At 33.3% G+C, this 19,650-nt stretch overlaps 1 protein-coding gene across 1 annotated transcript in view; it reads right to left on the bottom strand.

Annotated features, from left to right (window-relative positions):
* LOC120158584 (truncated transcription factor CAULIFLOWER A-like) overlaps positions 1-14,723 on the bottom strand; it is a 32,058-nt gene extending 17,335 nt beyond the window's left edge. Inside the window, exons 1-4 of the mRNA XM_039169411.1 lie at positions 14,520-14,723; positions 5,413-5,491; positions 4,961-5,022; positions 4,552-4,651 (exon numbers count right to left, since the gene is read on the bottom strand). Of these exons, the coding sequence (XP_039025342.1) occupies positions 4,552-4,651; positions 4,961-5,022; positions 5,413-5,491; positions 14,520-14,701 (423 nt within the window). The 5' untranslated portion in view covers positions 14,702-14,723. The remainder of the gene's footprint in view (positions 1-4,551; positions 4,652-4,960; positions 5,023-5,412; positions 5,492-14,519) is intronic.
* Between the last annotated feature and the right edge of the window lie 4,927 nt (positions 14,724-19,650).

Raw genomic sequence — 19,650 nt, forward strand, 5'->3', positions numbered from 1 at the left:
TGCTTAGTTCTAGCACGATATACCTGGTTCTTAGCCAGGTGAATAGTACTTTGATTGTCACAAAGCATCTGAACTCCACCTTACTGAACACCCAACTCCTTCACTAAATAAGTAATCCATAAAGCTTCTTTTGCAGTTTCAGCCACTACCATGTATTTAGCTTCAGTTGTAGATAATGCCATAACAGATTGAATAGTAGACTTCTAATAAATAGGCCCTCCACCAAGAGTAAAGACATACCCTATCGTAGATCTTCTATTATCCAAATCACCCGCATAGTCTGAATCCACATATCCTACAACCAAAAGATTATCCCGCTAACTACAAAAACAATTCCATATCCCACAGTACCCTTTAAGTACCTAACAATCCACTTGATTACTTCCTAATGTTGCTTACCAGGTTTAGACATGTACTTACAAACTTGACTAACAACATGAGCTAAATAAGGACGAGTACATACCATTGCATACATCAAGCAACCAACAATATTAGAATACAGAACCTTTTCCGTATCTCCAGCTTCCGTATCTGTCTTAGGGCATTGTTCTGATGAGAGCTTAAAGTGATTCGCCAATGGAGCGCTAACTGGTTTTGCGCTGCTCATCGCAGACCTTTCTAGCATTTTCTCATCATAACCCCGTTGAGATAGCCACAATTTCCTTGAGTCTATGTCCCTGCAAATTTCCATTCCAAGAATTTTCTTTGCAACACCTAAATCTTTCATATCAAATTCCTGACTCAATAAAGTTTTCAAACCGATAACATCATCCATGTTCTTCGCATCAATTAACATATCATCAACATACAGTAACAGAAAAATAAAAGAACCATCATCAAGGCTCTTAACATAGATACAACAATCATACTCACACCGCTTGTAGCCAATCTTGATCATATAGGAGTCAAACCGTTTGTACCATTGTCTCGGAGACTGTTTCAACCCGTACAAAGATTTCTTCAATCTGCAAACTAAATGCTCATTTCTAGGTTGAGTGAAACCTTCAGGCTGCTGAATGTAGATCTGCTCCTCTAAATCACCATGCAAAAAAACCAGCTTTAACATCCATATGCTCTAAATGAAAATCCCAACTAGCCACCAATGCAAGTATTGCTCGGATTGAAGTGTGCCTGACCACAGGAGAAAAAATTTCATCATAATCAACTCCTTTATGCTGTGAAAAGCCCTTTGCTACCAAACGAGCCTTGAACTTCTCCCCCTCTTTTTCTATTACTGCTGGTTTCTTCTTATACACCCATTTGAAACAAATAGGCTTCTTACCCTCAGGAAGGCGAACTAACTCCCATGTACGATTGTGATTCAATGACTTTATCTCCTCAACCATGGAAACCATCCACTTGTCGTTTTCCTGACTAGTAACAGTATCATGAAAAGTAACCGGATCATCACTGCTAACAGTAAGTGCAAAAGAGACCAAGTCTTCAAAACCCAATCTATTCAGAGGCTTTATGTTCGTCTATCTCATCCTGTCTCTGGCGAGACTATAATCATGCAAATCAACTGTAGAGGAACCACCAGAAGTCAGTTGAGAAGTTTTTGTTTTCTCAACTGGAAATTGCTCGAAATCCACCATTGTCGTGTATTTCTTCTGCTGCAGCATGGGCTATTCATAAAAAAACATCTCTACTGATCACAATTTTCTTCGCAACTGGATCCTAGAACTTGAATCCTTTGACACCTGTCTTGTAACCCAGAAAAAGGCACTCCTTCGATTTTGCATCAAGTTTGGATCTCTCATCAGCAGGTACATGCACATAAGCAGGACAACCAAAATCCGTAAGTGATCAAAAGTAACATCATGACTAGTTCATACCTCTTCTGCAACTTTCCCAGCCAATGATGCCCTTGACGATCTATTGATAAGATAACACACCATGTTAACAGCCTCAGCCCAGAAGTGTTTGGGAAGCCTCGTATTCAACCGCAAACATCTAGCTCTTTCATTCAATGACATGTTCATCCGTTCCGCAACACCATTGTGTTGTGGTGTCTTGTACACTGTAAAATGTCTCTTAATCCCATGCTCCTTACAGAAATTTAGAAACTGTGAATCTGTGTACTCCGTACCATTGTCAAACCGCAAAAACTTAATTTTTCGTCCTGTTTGGTTTTCTACCTCAGTTTCCACAGCTTGAACTTCTCAAAAATGTTAGACTTCTATTTCAAAAAATACACCTAAACTTTCCGTGAAAGATCGTCAATAAAAGTAACATAATACCTATATCCACCCAAAGACGATGTTGTGGAAGGCCCCCATACATCAAAATGCACATAATCAAGAATCTCTTCAGTTGTGTGCTTCCCAGTCTTGAAACAAACTTTAGTCTGTTTACCAAGAACACAATACTTGCAAAAATCAAGCTTACAACTTTTAACACCATGCAACATATTTCTTTTATGTAATTCAGCCATACCACGTTCACTAAGATGAGTAAGACACATATGCCATAGTTTGGTAGTATCATCACATGACTCAATAGAATGAACTCCACCTACAACGGTACTCCCTAACAATCTGTAAATATTCCCTGCAGTCATATTTCCTTTCATCATAATCAAAGCTCCTTTAATAATCTGAATGGTTTCCCTATCCTCATAATCCTTAGGGATAAAACCATTCTTGTGCAAAGTGCCCAAAGAAGTCAAATTCTTCTTCAAATCTGGGAAATACCGAACACCACACAACATCCGAACAGAACCATCATACATCTTAATTTTGACATCACCAATACCAACAATATTGAAACATCTATCATCACCCAAATAAACAGAACCATAATTAACATACCTGTATGTCGAAAACCATTCCATATTTGGCGTGATGTGATAAGAACATCCAGAATCAAGAATCCAGGCATCCATCAGTTGATTCATTGAAATAGAGAGCATATCACCCTCACTGCAATCAGAATTATCATCCTCGACAACATTCACTGACTTAGATGATTCATCACGCTTCTCATCAGTATGGTTTTTCAACTTCGGAAAGTCTTGTTTCATATGTCTCGCCTCCTTGCACTTGTAATAGTGAATTGTTTTCTTATCCCTAGATTTGGATATGAAATTTTTCTTCCCAGACCCTGCCTTCCGTCCACGGTCTCGATTACCCTTGACATATAAGCTGTCAGCTTGAGAGCTTTCCCATGCATTCTGCTTCCGCTGGTTGTGAGCCAATAAGGCTACAGTAATCTCCTCAAATTTGATAGTCTCTTTCTCATATGTAAGAGTAGTCACCATGTGTTCGTAAAAGGGAGGCAACGAACACAACAGAATTATCGCTTTGTCTTCATCCTCAATTTTCACATCAATCCGAGCCAAACCATAAACGATTTGATTGAAGACATTCACGTGTTGCGCCAAATCATGATCGTCCTGCATCTTCAGCTCATATAGCCGCTGTTTTAGATACAGTTTAGTCGTTAAGGATTTGGACATAAACTAACTTTCCAACTTCTTCCAAATTTCATCCGGAGATGACAGATGCATGACGTGATACATGACCTCGTCCGCCAAACATAATCGTATGGTTTCTGCCGCTCGCTGCTGCAATTCTTCCCAATCTTCCTCATCCATTGACGCCGGCTTTGTAGGTTGCAAAGCCTTCAGGTTCCCTTGCTGCGCCAACAGATCCTTTACCCTTGTTTGTCATAATCCGAAGTTACCCTAACCATTGAATTTCGCAACTTCGAATTTAGTTACTGACATATGATACCAATTGTTGAAAAATTGGGTAAAAAATGGAAAGAACACAAGAATTTTAACGAGGCTCAACAATGTGCTTACGTCCTCGGTGCCCTGGGCAGCGTTAGAATTTTTATTCAATGTCTCATAGGTTTCGGTTATATCTCCTTTATAATAAATAATCCCTGGTACATATTTACAAAAATAACCATGTATCGTACTACAGGGCTGCGCCCCCGACACCCCCAACCCACATAATCGTAATCCCCACTACGATACTTTCTTTTTAAGGACAGATGATGTTTGTTTCGCTCCCTCCGCTCCATCCTCTGTCCTCTTTACCGGTATATTTATAAGTCATACCTAACAATCATACTATTAAATTTTAAGAAAAATTTAAATTATTTATGAATAATTACAAGTAGATATAATATAAGAGCAGAAATGCCTATGAAATCTTTGACAAAAACATAAACAAGAAAATAATTAAACAGGGTAAAATATATATAATAAAAATAAAATAATCACATCATCAAAATTAAACTTGTGATGATCACTTATATAAAAATTGTTAATGTTATTATTCATTAATTATCATGTTAGAAGATTTAATGATTAATATCGGTCAAACAGTATATCAAGTTAAATTTCAGGATTGGTGGGTTCAATTGAAGTTGTAAGGAATATAATTGATTTTTTTTTTGTAATAGTTTGAGGCTATCTGAATTATTTTTTAAAGAATTTTATTAATATATTAGTTGTATAAAGAAATAACCAAAGAGCCTGCCAAGGAGAATGGTGGTAAATCAGAAATTAAGAACAAAATTGAATATAGGATGATAAACTACCTTCTTCTGTCTGGCTTGTGAGAGAGCTCTGTCAAGCTGTTTCTCAATCTTATAAAGCTCTTTTATAGTAAGTGAGTCAAGCTCTTCTCCAAGAAGATGCCTTCACATGTACATTTTATATCATCCAATAATCAATGCCCATCAACACAATTACTAATACAGGCTATAATAAAGTATATTATAATTTTGGAAATGGCATTTATAAAGGATAATAAAGGAAATTAATTTAGTGTTAAATTATAAATTGTTCTTTCATTTTCTAAAGAAAGTATATTTTGATATCCTGGTTGGTCCATATAAGTACGATAATAATACGTGCGCGAGCACAACTGCACATGCATGTGAATTAAGTAGGACAAAATGAAAATAGAAGCATTGATTTATTTATTTAATTTCGATATAAAATTACCTTTGAGACCGCTGCAAAGATTCATATATTGCCTTTAACCTCGATACCTCTTGGGACAGAGTCTGTATTGTTGACCAATAAATCATGTACTAAATTAAGAAATATGTCATACAAGGAAATAAAGATTACTGTAAGTAGTTCGAACTTTTTTTTAATTGGCCAAACATTTTGATATGAAAGTATAATATTTAAAGATCTCCTAAATATATATATATATTTTAAAATATCCGAACATATTAAAGTCGGATACATATTTGTATATGACATTTACATAAAAATCTAAATAACTTCAATAATAATGAAAAGACGATAAACTAATACAAATGTGTTAAAATATTTATTCATAGACTAGTACGGTGTAAGTCGAGTTCAACATCGGATAATTTCATACACTAAAAAGGAAAATCAAGCAATTGAAAAGAAATTGAAATTGAACTTGTAAACAAGTTTACCTGTGTTTCATCCGCAGGAATATCGACTGGGGAGCTGTAACGTTGCTGCCAGTATTTTTCCAGAGTTTCAGCCACACTGCTGAAGAAAGAACCAGGAAAGGTGTAAAAAGCTAAAAATCGCGATTTAATTAATATGCATTGTAATAAGAAAACGATACACGTATTATTGCATGTATAAATGGTTTAGTGTGGGAAAAGTTCACTAATTAAAGTGCTTATATATATATGAATCCCTTAAACTATACAACTTATTCAAATAAGTTCAAGTAGTTTTCTTTTAATCCAAATCAAACCCTATTATGAGGTTAATTTAACTTCAGTACATAGAAACACTTGGTGGATAGATTCTGGCGCTACTACTCACATTAGCGTTTCTATGCATGGTTGCCTAAACTACCGAAAGCCAAATGATGGTGAAAGACACATTTTGGTGGGTGATGAAAAATCGGTAGAGGTGTAAGTAATTGGAAATTTTAGGTTGCTATTAGGAATTAATTATTATTTGGATATAAAAGACACTTTCAATGTACTATCGTTTAGGGAGAATTTGGTTTCTGTTTCTTTATTTGATAAATCTGAATATTATTGTTCATTTGGAAACAATCAATTTTGCTTTGTCTTTAAATTCAAATGTTGTCTTTAATACATATGACAACCTTTATTTACTCAATACAATTGCATCCTATAATGAAACCTTGCACCTGGATTGCGTGGTACTAAGCAAAAAATTAAATAAGGAAAATTCGACATCATTATGGCATAAGCGCTTAGGTCACATCTCAAAAGGTAGAATTGAGCGCTTAGTGTCTAATGGTATTTTAGGATCCCTTGATTTTACAGAATTTAATGTATGTGTTGATTGTATCAAGAGAACACATACCAAAACTAAGAGATTAGGTGCCAACAGATCTACAGACGTATTAGAATTAATTCATACGGATATTTGTGGGCCATTTCCTACGACATCTTGGAATGGTCAAACATACTTCATAATATTTATAGATGACTACTCACGTTATGGGTACCTATATCTCATTCATGAGAAATATTAGTCTTTGGACGTGTTCAAAGCTTATAAAGTTGAAGTTGAGAATCAACACAAGAAAAGAATTAAGAAAGTCAGATCTGATCATGTTGGTGAGTAGTACGGTAGATATAGTTGCTTAGGTGAACAACGTCCAAGACCGTTTGCTAAATTCCTAAAGGAATGTGGTATTATCACATAGTACACCATGTTAGGATCACCTAGTTTGAATAGTGTAGCTGAGAGATGTAATATGTCTCTTAAGGATATGGTAAGGAGTATGATTGCTCATTCCACCTTACCTGAGTCTCTCTGGGGAAAAGAATTAAAGATAATAGTTTACAATCTGAATAAAGTACCCACTAAAGCAGTTTTAAAAACAGCTTATGAGCTTTGGACATGTCAAAAGCCTAGTTTAAATCATTTTCACATTTGGGGATGTCCGTATGAGGCAAGGCCTTATAGGTCACAAGAATATAAATTGGACTCCAAAATAGTGAACAACTACTTTATTTGCTATTCTGAGCGATATATGGGCTATAAATTTTATAGTCCCATAATTAAGAAAAAATTTAGACGAGAATTGCAATAGTTTTTTTACGATGTTGATTTTGGAGGGATAAATGAGGTTAAAGACATTGTTGTTGAGGAGGAATGGAATTCCAATTCAGTTCCTACTATCACTTTTGATATTGTTCGGGTTTCTATACTTATTAATCAAAAAGTGAATCCAAAACCGCAACAAGACAATGTTGAACAACTACTTATCCAAGATGAGGTAATTGTTCCAGAAGAACAAACTCAACATGTGTTATTAAGGTGATCCACGAGACAAAGGAGATATGTTATTCCGGATGATTACATTGTATTTCTTAAATAAAATGGGGATGATAATGGAATGATGGAAGATGATCCAATCAAATTTCCTCAGGCCATTGAAAGTACTAACTTTCAAAAGTGGATTGATGCCATGTAAGACGAGTATAATTCCATGCAAGACAATAAATCTTCGGAACTTGTCCCATTACTTGAAGGTGCAAAACCAGTTGGTTGCAAATATATATTTAAAACCAAGAGGGATGCAAAGGGCAATGTGGAGAGGTATAAGGCACGTCTTGTAGCTAAATGATATACTCAAAAGGAAGGCATTGACTTTACACAGACTTTTTCTCCAGTTTCACCAAAAGACTCTTTTAGGACAATCATTACACTTGTTGCTCATTTTGATCTTGAGTTACACGAAATGGTTGTTAAGACCATGTTTCTAAATGGCAACATTGAAGAAACAATTTATATAGTGCAACCGAAAAACTTTGAGCTGTGAGATCCAAAGGATATAGTTTGTAAATTAACTAAATCCATATATGGACTAAAGCAAGCTTCTCGTCAATGGTACCAAAAGTTTCATCAATTAGTTATCTCATTCGGGTTTGAGATGAATATGATTGATAGTTGTGTATATCACAAGTTCAGTGGGAGTAAGCATATATTTCTATATGTCGGTGATATTTTGCTTGCTATAAATAATGTAGGTTTATTACATGAAACCAACATATTTTTGTCTAAGCATTTTGAAATAAAAGATCTTGGTAACACTTCTTTTTTCTTAGGAATCTAGATACACCGAGATTGGTCTCAGGGTATTCTTGGATTGTCACCAAAGAAATACATCGATAAAGTACTTACAAGGTTTGACATGCAAAATAGTAAATCAACTAACACCCATGTTGCTAAAGGAGACAAATTTAGTCTTGCTCAATGTCCTAAAACCGACCGTGAAATTCAAAAAATGCAAAAGATTCCTTATACTTCAGCTGTTGGGAGTTTGATGTATGCTCAAGTATGTATGCGTCCAGATATTGCATACATTGTTGGGATGTTAGGCAGATACTCAAGCAACCCTGATATGAACCATTAGATAGCAACCGAGAGGGTTATGAAGCATCTTCAAAGAACAAAAGATTACATGCTCACTTACAAGAGATCATATCATTTGGATGTCATCGGGTATTTTGATTATGATTTTGCTGGATGCTAAGATAGTAGAAAATCCACTTCAAGCTATATTTATATGCTAGTTTGAGGAGCTATATCTTAGAAAAATTCCAAACAAACATTTGTATATTTTTCCACTATGGCGATTGAGTTTGTACCATGCTATGAAACATCAAACCATAGAATATGACTGCAAAATTTTGTCACTAGACAACATATTTTGGAGAATGTTGAAAGACCACTTAAATTATTTTGTGACAATAAGTTAGTAGTTCTATATTACAACAATAATAGGAGCTCGTCTAAGTCAAAACATATTGACATAAAGTTCCTAGCTGTGAAAGAGAGTGCAAAATGGACAAATATCCATTGAACACATTGGAACAAGCTCCATGATAGTGGATATGCTCACAAAAGGTTTAGTAACTAAGGTATTTCATGAGCAAATTGCTCATATGAGTGTTATATCACTTGATGATATCATTGTTTGAGTGGGAGTTTTGTTTACTTATGTTAGTTTTTAGTCATTTATGTATTTGATTATTTTCTGATCAGAAATAAAATATTCAGTTTATTCACTCTGACCTCACTTCTGTTTAAAGAGGACTAATTGGAAATAGACATGTGTGGTTCACATTGCATGTAATTTCCATGCTACGCTCCATGATTGATCTATGCCATTTGACTGTGTTTATATACGTGACTATAAATGGGTATAGTCATGATAGATATGACAAAGGTTGCTTTGATCATATATGAATATAGTTAATGGATGAGATTGTCATAGAATACCTATTACATGATAACAAATTTTGAGCTCATAAGGTTATACATTTATTAGGAAACATAAGTTGCCCAAGTGAGAGATTATTGGATTAAAATCCATAATTATGGGCACATATTTATAATCTATATTGTTATCATAAAATATGTATTAATTGAGTGACCAGTTATGTTATATAGTCTTATATTGATATAAGAAGTATCATGGAAATAAAAGTGTAGATACTATTAAAGTTGTATTTATAATTTGATGAGGGACAGAGTTATAAGTGTAGACAAAAACTGATTCAATCAGTTATATAAAGGGGTTATGGTCCCCAAGAAATAGATATATCATATTTTCTCTTATCCCGTCAGAGAGTTTATATTCAAAGGAATTCTGATTTCTTGGAAGATCACAACTGGAAGGCAATCTTCAAGTTCTCAACCTTCTAGGTAATCTTCAACAATGGATTCAGGTATGCTACCACAAATCTAGTATTTATTTTGTTCTAGATGATTTGGCATAATTAGATTTTAGTTTGATTTCATATTTATTTATGGTTTGGCTCTAACACTTTTGAGAATTGCTGATGTGTTTGAGTAGTTTAAAGATGCCTCAATATTTTTCAAGTTAGATCTTCATTCTGGTTATTATCAGGCGAAGGTGAAAAATTTCACTTTCTAAAAGTTGCGTTTAGGACTCACTCTGAAAACTATGAGTTCTTAGTTATGTCATTCAAACTTACAAATGCCCTAACTACCTTTATAGATCTGATGAATCAAGTGTTGCAACCCTATCTTGACCATTTTTTGGTTTTCTTCATCTATGAAAGACCCGTGTAATCCAAAATCGAGGGTGATCATGATAACCATCTCCAAATTATTTTCCAAACTTTTCAAGAGAAGCAATTCTTTACAAAGCTATATAAATGAGAATTATGGTTATTTGAAATATATTTTTGAGACATGTTTTATGTTACGTTAGAATTCAAGTAGACCATAAAAATATCCCTTGAACCATTGATTGGAATCTCCTAAGAATGTCAATGAAGTTAAAAAATTCTTAGGTTTGATTCGGTTATTATAAGAGATTCGTCAAAAAAAAAATCTATGCAATTGCTCTATTGACCTAGTTTCTCTATAAAGGTGTAACCTTTAGTTAGACCCAAAAATAACAACAAAAAAAAGTTTGATAATTCAAAGTTCATTTTGATGAATGCCCCTATCCTCATCCAACCCATATCGGGTAAGGACTTAATTGTTTTGAGTGATACACCACACAATGAATTAGACCATGTTTTAATGCATTATGAAAAAATTATGGCTTATAGTCCTTGATAGCTTAAATTATACGAGATGAACTATCTGACTCAGGATATCGCTTGAAATAGTACTATTTTTTCTGAAAATTTATAAGTATTAATTGCATGGACAAAGATACAATCTGTTAAAAACATTATAAAAATCTAATGTACATTTTAACTTAGAAAGAGTTAAATCTCTAACAAATGTGTTCTATCAAACTTCTAAAAGATTAAAATCTTATAATCGATTACCATCCGAGCAAAGAAACTGATATGATTGATGCACTAAGTTGAAACCCATATTTAATAAAGGCTTAGTTCCCAAATAAGTGCTCAAACTATTTCTTTTGTGCCAGATAAATTCCTATGGTTTTTTTCCCATCCGAGTGTCTAACATTACAATCGTTAACCTTTTAGGTGCCCATGTCGTCAACGCTGTTAGTTTTCCCCGTTAAGTAACACGTGTTAGCACCTGATAATTTATATAAAATTTTAAAAAAATAAAATTATATATATATTTTAAAAAAACATAAATTTTGAATCAACCCCTAAACCCACATTGATCGTCACCCTTTACCGTCAAAGAAGCTCCCCGGGCCTCGCGAAAATAACCCCTATGAAATCGTAATTGGTTGACGGTCAATCAACCACAAATTGATTTTTAAATCTCACAAACCCTATGACGAAAATTGTGATCCCACAAGATTTCGATGGTGAATTGGCAACAACTACAACGGCATATAATTAGGATGATATCAAGGACTGTCGGTGACGACGGTGGTGACCAGAGAAGGCGCCTACGACGGATTAAGGTTATGATTTAGTAATTTGGGGTTATTTTATAATAAAAGAAAAGTTAGGGTTTTTTATAAATATAAAAATATTTTTAATATTTTTATAAAAATAAATTTTAAAATTACCAGGTGTTGACATGTGACACTTAATGGGAAAAACTAACGGCGTTGACGACCTGGGCACCTAAAAGGGTAACATTTGTAATGTTAGGCAATTGGATGCGTAAAAAAAACCGTAAGCACTTATTTGACAAAAAAGGCATAGTTTGGGCACATATTTGGGCATTAAGCCTTTAATAAATATTAAAATCCCTTTGATGAATTCTATTTGTATTCCAAACTCTTTTTATAAAAAAAATTCTTTTTTCTTTTTTAGCTTTGATAGCTATAACTGCTTATTTCTGATTTCAAAAGAATGGGAGCCTTCTAGCTAAAATTCAAGTATGATCTTTTTTTTCAACGTATCCATGAACTTTAATCTTCTGATGATAAGTTAAATGTCATTTGTGACCAAATGGGAAATCACTGTGAACCTGAGTTCTCTATGAATTCTAAAGATTGCCTGTGCTTTTTGTAAGAGACTATGTCCTTGAAAATTTTGATCTGAAGTTGGATATTCTTCAAAAAGCTCACAGTAGCTCAATTTCAGTACACCTAGGATCAGTGAAAATGTATATAGATCTCCAAGAGTACTATTAGTGGCCATTTCTAAATGTTTGACTTGTCAATTAGTCCAAGTTGAGATTGGAATTGATTTTAGAAAGGGGAATATAAGATAATGTGGATCGTGGTTGAATGTATATAATGATAATTGATTATCTATTTTAAGAATGCAAAGTTTCCATTTACAATGTATTTATGCACCTAAAGTCTTCGTTTGATTATCTTTCTTTGTTCCAAAATGAATATGTGACCGGTTACTTTATGGGATGAAATCTACAACATTTAAAAATAGAAAGAAAAAAAGACTTGCTACTCAAGTCGATGCATATATATATATATATATATATATATATATTCAAGGGATTTTATTGTATTATTTGAGAGAGAACTTTATTACTTTACACAAATTAATTTATTTGAGAAACATTGTAAGTGTTCTATTGAGATTTTTTTTAACTTTATTTTTACAAGTGTTAAGAAGTTAGTGAGGATTATTTAAGGGATAGAATAATTAGATTGAGGAAACGCTTACAACTAGCGTGCATAATTAGATCGAGGATTTAAGTCTCTTGTATTGAGAATATTATAGTAGAATTCTCTCTAAGAAAGGTTATATAGCGGTAAGATTATTGATCAATCTGAAATATGTAGATAAAATCTCTTATATTATTGTTTATATTTTGATTTTTCTAGTTGTTCATCCAGTACTACTGACTCAAGTATTGTTCGGCAAAACTATACCAACAATGATGGTAATCACTCGAATGATGTCAATTCTTCGCAAGAGCTTAGATTTTGGTCTATTAAGTAAGCCTGCAAGTTGAGTAACAATACTTTGGAGTGCAATTGTTATACTATTGGTTTTTATTATCAAATATTTAATGTTAATTATAAATTATTAACCAAATTAGTTTACCTAAAGTAAAATCTAATTTCGTTATTCAATTGGTATTTTTATTGTATGAGACAATTTTTTATTATTTCTAACATTGGTTTGGCGGTGGTTCTGCCTGTTAGTTTAGTTGGCAATACTTATGTTCTTGTCTCGATTCCCTGTTGAACCTGGTGATTGCCTCGGACTTGAAACTTTGCTGGGCTAATAAAACATTGTACAAAAAATATATTGGCTTTTCTGCGAAAGAATCACATTCATTTTACAAAATGTATCGAGGTTTTTATAAAATAAAATTCAATAATTTCTTTGAAATAAATTTAGTCGAGAAACTTTTCCGATAGAGTTTGATTTTAGTTGAAATTTATTTTAATGAAAATTCTTTACCATTGTATTAGACGAGCTTGGTTGAGAGCATGAAATATTGGTTGATTAATTTAATTTGTTGAGAATATATTTGATAAACCATTAAAATTTTAAATTTTGAATGATTTTTAATTTACTTTTCCAGTGGACAATATTTCAATTTTGAAATTAGTTAAATATAAAAAATGTCTTAAAATTCAAATGTTGATGGATTTAAACATTCTGTTAAAATATTATTTAATTATTTTAAACATATATTTTATATATTTGTTTTTAGTTTTAATTTTTTTTATTAATGTGAGTTACTTTAAAGAATCCAATTAGAATTGTCGATGTTTTTCAATTTCTTTTTCTATGTACCCATACCTCAAATTTGAAGCTAATATACTTGGTTGAAAAAAGTGCTAAAAAGAAATTTAATTATTTTATTAGGAATATTATTTAATCATTTTTAACCTTATCTTCTCTATATTTAATCATGTTTAGTAATACACTTATACAAAGTACTTGAAAAAACGAAAAAAAACAAAATTTTCAAAGGCGTATAAACTATTTTTATAGTAAAGATTAGGCTCTAGCTTCCTCACCCTAACCCCCACCCCACCCGGGGAACCGGGGGGGAAAGTACTGTCAGAGTACGATATATTACCACGATTTTCTTTCTTTTAGTCATGGAGAAGATATTTTTTATAAATTAAATTTACTATTTTATCTCAAAATGAATCAAAAAAATCTTGATTTTTCCTTCTTTGCCTTTACTAACAAAGGAAAACGGGGAGAGAAACTTGTTTGCCTTGAATCTTTATGAATGAAAAAGATGTTCCGAAATATGCTGAGGAACCCAGAAAAAGAAGTTAAATATGAAGTGTTAGAGAAGCACAGATTGAGAAAAGATCCGAACCCAGATAAGGAAAAGGAGAGTGCTCTTGTGGTTAATCAAGAAAATGGAAAACCCTAGAGACAGGAGTAGTAAAAATTGAGCTTCTGTTACCAAAAACACCTGTTACATGTGTAAAAACACTGAACTATTGTGAACAGAAGAAACACCAGTCACAGTTTTTGGTAATGGACAAATCTCAGGTATGGAGATTTTGTAAGATCATGGACGACAAAGAAAAAGGAAAAAAAATTAAAAAAGGTCGTCAAACTGTTGGTTGTCATCCTTCCCTCTCTATATCAGGTTATCACTTGTTGGTTTTTGGGTTTGATCATATGATATCTCTCATGGATTTTCAATAAACAATGGAAAAAACAGATGGCTGGAAACAGATCACAAGAGAAAATAAGAGAGATAGGAATCTTACGTATTACTGGCAAATTCAGAGAGTTTGCCTCGGCTAGAAAAGACGATGAGAGCAACTTCAGCATCGCAGAGGACGGAGAGCTCGTAGGCTTTCTTCAGCAAACCATTTCTTCTCTTGGAGAAGGTTACTTGGCGATTTATTTTGTTCTCTATTCTCTCCAACACCACTTTTCCTCTTCCCATCTTTGAGTGAGGCCAAGGAAGCTACCAACATACCCAAAATAATGCAAGCCTCAAAGAGATACATTTATTTACTTGTTTTGGAGTTATATTTACTGCAATGTCAATAATTCAATAGTTTTACCTAAAAACTATATTCATTTAAATGAGCTAAAATCTTCAAACTTCAATTTGAAGTAAGGGACTCATTAAGTGTTCTCGGTGGTAAAAGAGAATGTTAATCTCTCTAGAAATCCTGAATTCGAGCAACTATGTATACAAAATATATGTTGTCATTTCAAAAAATATATATGAAGCAAGAGAGCGTATGAATGGAACAATTTAGGGAATAATATGTGTCTTATATTGACTATGCACATAGTTTTATGAGATATATTTAACCAAGAGAAATGACAAAATTATTCCTAAAAAGTTATTGATAGATTTGTAACACCTTAATTAGATCCAACCTGTAATCCGAATGATTAGAATATTATATGGAACCACCGAAGTGGCTAACCATTTTTTAAATCAATAACATTGAAAATCATCCATCATCATGAAAATTATAACACTAACATAAGTTTAAAATATAAGTGCGCATTGTTAACAAAATGGGGAGCTCCCAATTGTATACGTCAAAATCTAAGAGTTTATCAAAATAGAGTTACTATTCGAATACACATAAGGTCTATGAAAATTCATGCACATTAAAATACTTGAGATGTACTATGGTGCTTGGTCAAATCTAGAATCTGTGGTCTGACAATGAGGTCGTCGAATAGGCTTCTAAGAACCTACGCACGAAAACAAATTTTGAACATTGAGCTCAAAAGATTAGTACCATACAAATAACACTATTATACTATATGTAACCACCAATGTAGGTATAATTATGGATAATAATGCATCAAGCACACAACACAAGTAAGCATCAAGGTGTAACTCGGGGTCACATATCATCGCATAACTCACACCCTTCTTTGCTTTCTAGAGGTACTCCGATAAGACCTAGGTCATGTAGCTTTAGTGTCTTACAAATAAATGGCACCCATTGCCAAGTACTTCGGAACGAGATTTGGGTCACATAGCATCAGCATCTTACTCGGGTAGTATACTCCTCTTAAGTATACAGGACGTCTCTAGATCACAGAACATCAGAGCAACATCCTAGCATCTTAAGTGCCCTTGCACTGATCGGATATGTTGGAATATTCTTTACACAACAAGAAGTTCATCATACATAAGTAACTCATATATCCTCATTGTTTCTCAAGCATCAAACAAGACATAAGTCCACATAATTATATTATTGTATCATATAATTTTTAATGTTCTCACTTGCAAGCTTCTATTAAGAGGGTTCTATCAAACCTAACCCATTTCCGAGTCACTTGATCAAAGCAAGGCTTCTAGCTTTTGCATTCATGATGATACTGATACTTAACCTTGTAGTATCGATACTACTCTTTCTTGTGGTATCGATAACGTCCTGAGTATCAATACTAAATTTACATAATGGAATTTGAGAACAACCCCCACTATCGATTCCCCTATCTGGAGTACTAATACTACCCTCTTGTGGTATCGATACTACCCCAAGTATTGGTATTAGATTAGCATTTTTGAATTTGAATTCAACCCTTAGTATCAGCACCAGGCCCTTTGTATAGATACCTTATGAATAGTATCGACACCCTATGAACATAGTATTGATACTACCTATCTAAAATCCCTAATTTTGGCCTATCAGTGAATTATATCGATACTGTTGATCCAGTACGGATACCCCAAACCCAGAATACCCTATGTTTCATGAGTAAAACACTCTTACTCACTCTTAAGGCTCTCATGAGACCCTCAAACTTTATTAAAAGCTTTTGTAGGTTCAAGGGATAATGAAATGTCATTTCTTTATGCATGAACAACAAAAAATATCACATCCATTCCATGTACACCCCAACATGCCAAATGAGCTCACAAACAACGAAACTACACATGCTAAACTACAAGTGTTATAGAAGTGTTAAGAATGCGTTAATTTACTACTAGTTGCCAGAGAAATAACCACAAGCTCACCCGAACACTAGCTTTTCCTTTCCTTTCCTTTTAGAGCCTTCAGTCACTTATTTCACTACACTAACAATCAAGATAATGAGTTACTAGCTTATCTAAAGGCTTAAGATGATTAAAACATGATTACTAAAGATTGGAAATGATTTTGAGTTATCCAAGAGCTCTAAAACTTAAAACCCCTCTAAACCCTATCATGATCAAACCTTGAAGTTGAGAGTTTGAAAAAGATCTCAAAGGGTGGAAATAACTCCTCATTCCTTCCTAAATTCAGACTAAGGGTGTTGCCTACAACATTCTCTCATTTCTCTTTCTACACTTGAGAGAGATAAAGAAGAAAGAAGATAGAAAGAAGACAACGAGTGGTGAAGAAAATAATGTCTTTTTTTCGATTACATCACCAATGTTAATTGGTTTCAGCTTTTAAAATGATTTAGGGTTTAATTACCTCCTTGGGCCCTCATCATTTGAACTCAAATAAAAATATCCTTTTTAACTCTAAATGTGCTCAAACCTAACCCAAAACAATCCCACTTAACCTAAATATTTATAAAGGGTACTTGGGTTTATCTAAAATCCTCTTAGGTCAAAATCGAAACTATTAATCTAGAAATCGGATCATTACAAGATTTGATAGATTTATTTTGTCAAGTTTAAAAGAGTGGGACATATAAGGGTAAAAAGTAAATATAAGTACCATTATTTGTTGACTTTTCTTATAAAATTTTTAATGGAAAATTTAAAAGATCAAAAGGGACACATTTAGTGGAACAGAGAAAGTTTATTATTTGCTTTAATTATTATTTGAAAGTAAAAAATAGAGATGTAAAAGATAAACACGACACATATTTCAACATATTTACCACAAATGGTGAGCAAACTAGTTTTATTGTCAAGGTTTTTGTTAATTGTTATTTTTTAATATATTTTCAGTAACTAATTTATGTAAATATTTAACTTTGATAAGGGAATGATCATATCATTGATCCATTAATTAACCATGTGAGGAGACCTCCCCTGATATTATTATTTAGTAATTAGATCAAGGTAGTGTTTTATATATATCTCGGTTGGTTGGAGGTTTCAAGCTAAATCCAACACAAATTTTGACGCTCGTAGAGAGGTGGAGACTGGAGATGCACACCTTCCATCTCTCATGTGGGGAGTGCACAATCAATCTTGAAGCACTACAGTTAGGTCTCTTAGTTGATTATTGTGTTTTGACGGGTAGGAGTTCTTTGTGCCAAAACTTGCTTGGAAAGGTCCCCAAAGATTAAAAAGGTGGTTGAATTCTCTTGACATGGTTGAACTAAAATTTTGATATACTATAGGATGATCACTCAGAAGAGAAGGAAAAGACATCTTCTTGGCACATATTTTAAAGAATGAAACATTTAGTTAGGGATCGATCATCTTAGTTTTTATTTTTATAAAAATATATAGATCTATTAATCTAAACACAAATACTTAAGGTATAAGTACTTCTGCTTTATATGGTATCGATACTCCCCAAGTATTGATACCAAATATGGCTACTCAAAGTTATAACTTAACTATGATATCGATACCCGAGGAACAATATCTATACCCTACGCACATGGTACCGATACTACCCAGCCAAAAACACCTTTTTTAGTTATTTGAAGAACAATATCTATACTCTTCATCGAGTATTGATACTCAAACCTAGAAATACTATGTTTTTACAAAAAAAAAATAACACCCAACTTCACCCCTAAGCCTTTTTAACTTTAATCATTATTTAAAACTTATGTATGCTAAGAGGATTCATAATAGGTATTTTCTCATTCTATATAACATTCAAAAACATCACAAGCCATGTTTAACTGCAAATGCACTTATATTCTCTACAAACTCATACAAGCTAACCAAACACACATAATAACTTACAAGTGGTAGAGATAAGTTAGAAGTTTGTTACCTTGTTCCTAAGTTGCTAGAAAAACTTTGTTCAACCAAGTGGTAGCTTTTCCTTGCCTTTGTTCTGGGAGCTTTCTCCAACTTCATTCACTAATTAAGAGACATGTAATGGAGTTACTAACTCACTTAAGAACCTAAAAAGAAGTTAAGAAGGTTTTTAAAGTCTCAAATTAACAAAAAAACAAGTTGATTATTACGAGTTTCTAAATCCTTCTCAAACCCTACTTGTGGTCACCATGGCTAACTAATTGGGAAAACAGCTTCAACGGAAGCTTTAAAGATGCTTATTAAGGATCTTACCTTCATTGATTTGAGCTAGTATTGTTGGTAGATAAAGCTATCACATTTGATTAAATTTCTAAAGGGAGAATATAATGTTTTGAGAGGAAGAAGAAGACAAGCATTCAGGGAGAAATAATGAAGTGAAAAAGCTTTTCTCTGCACGGTTACATTATCTTTATTAATGGTTTTTAGCTTTTAAAGTATAAAATGGGATAATCAGCTCTTTGGTCTCTCTAACTTTGTCCCCAATTGAAAAATACCTTTTTTTATCTCTATTTGGGCATAATTCAAGCCTAAACCAACTCAATTTTGGACTAAGGCATCCTACATGGGTAATAGGTTTATCCAAAACCTTTTTAAGTCAGCTCAAAGCTACTAATCGAGGATTTGAGGCGTTACGGATCTCACCTTCCAAGAATAAATTTCATCCTTTAAATTTACATGGGTAGAACAGATTTGGATACTAAAGTTCCATATCTTTCTCAACCTCCTATGTTGTCTGCTCGATAGTACTATTTCTCCACAAAACCTTCACAAGAGGAGTATTCTTGTTTATTAACTCCTTAACATCTTACCCTTATTGATTCCTATTCATAAGACATGTCTTAATTCACCTCGATCTATTCTAAGTATATGACGTGGAAAGGGTCAGAAAGGTACCTCTTAAGCATGGACAT

Source organism: Hibiscus syriacus, unplaced genomic scaffold (assembly GCF_006381635.1).
Source record: "Hibiscus syriacus cultivar Baekdansim isolate YM2019G1 unplaced genomic scaffold, ASM638163v2 tig00111330_pilon, whole genome shotgun sequence".
In the NCBI taxonomy this organism is placed as follows: Eukaryota; Viridiplantae; Streptophyta; class Magnoliopsida; order Malvales; family Malvaceae; genus Hibiscus; species Hibiscus syriacus.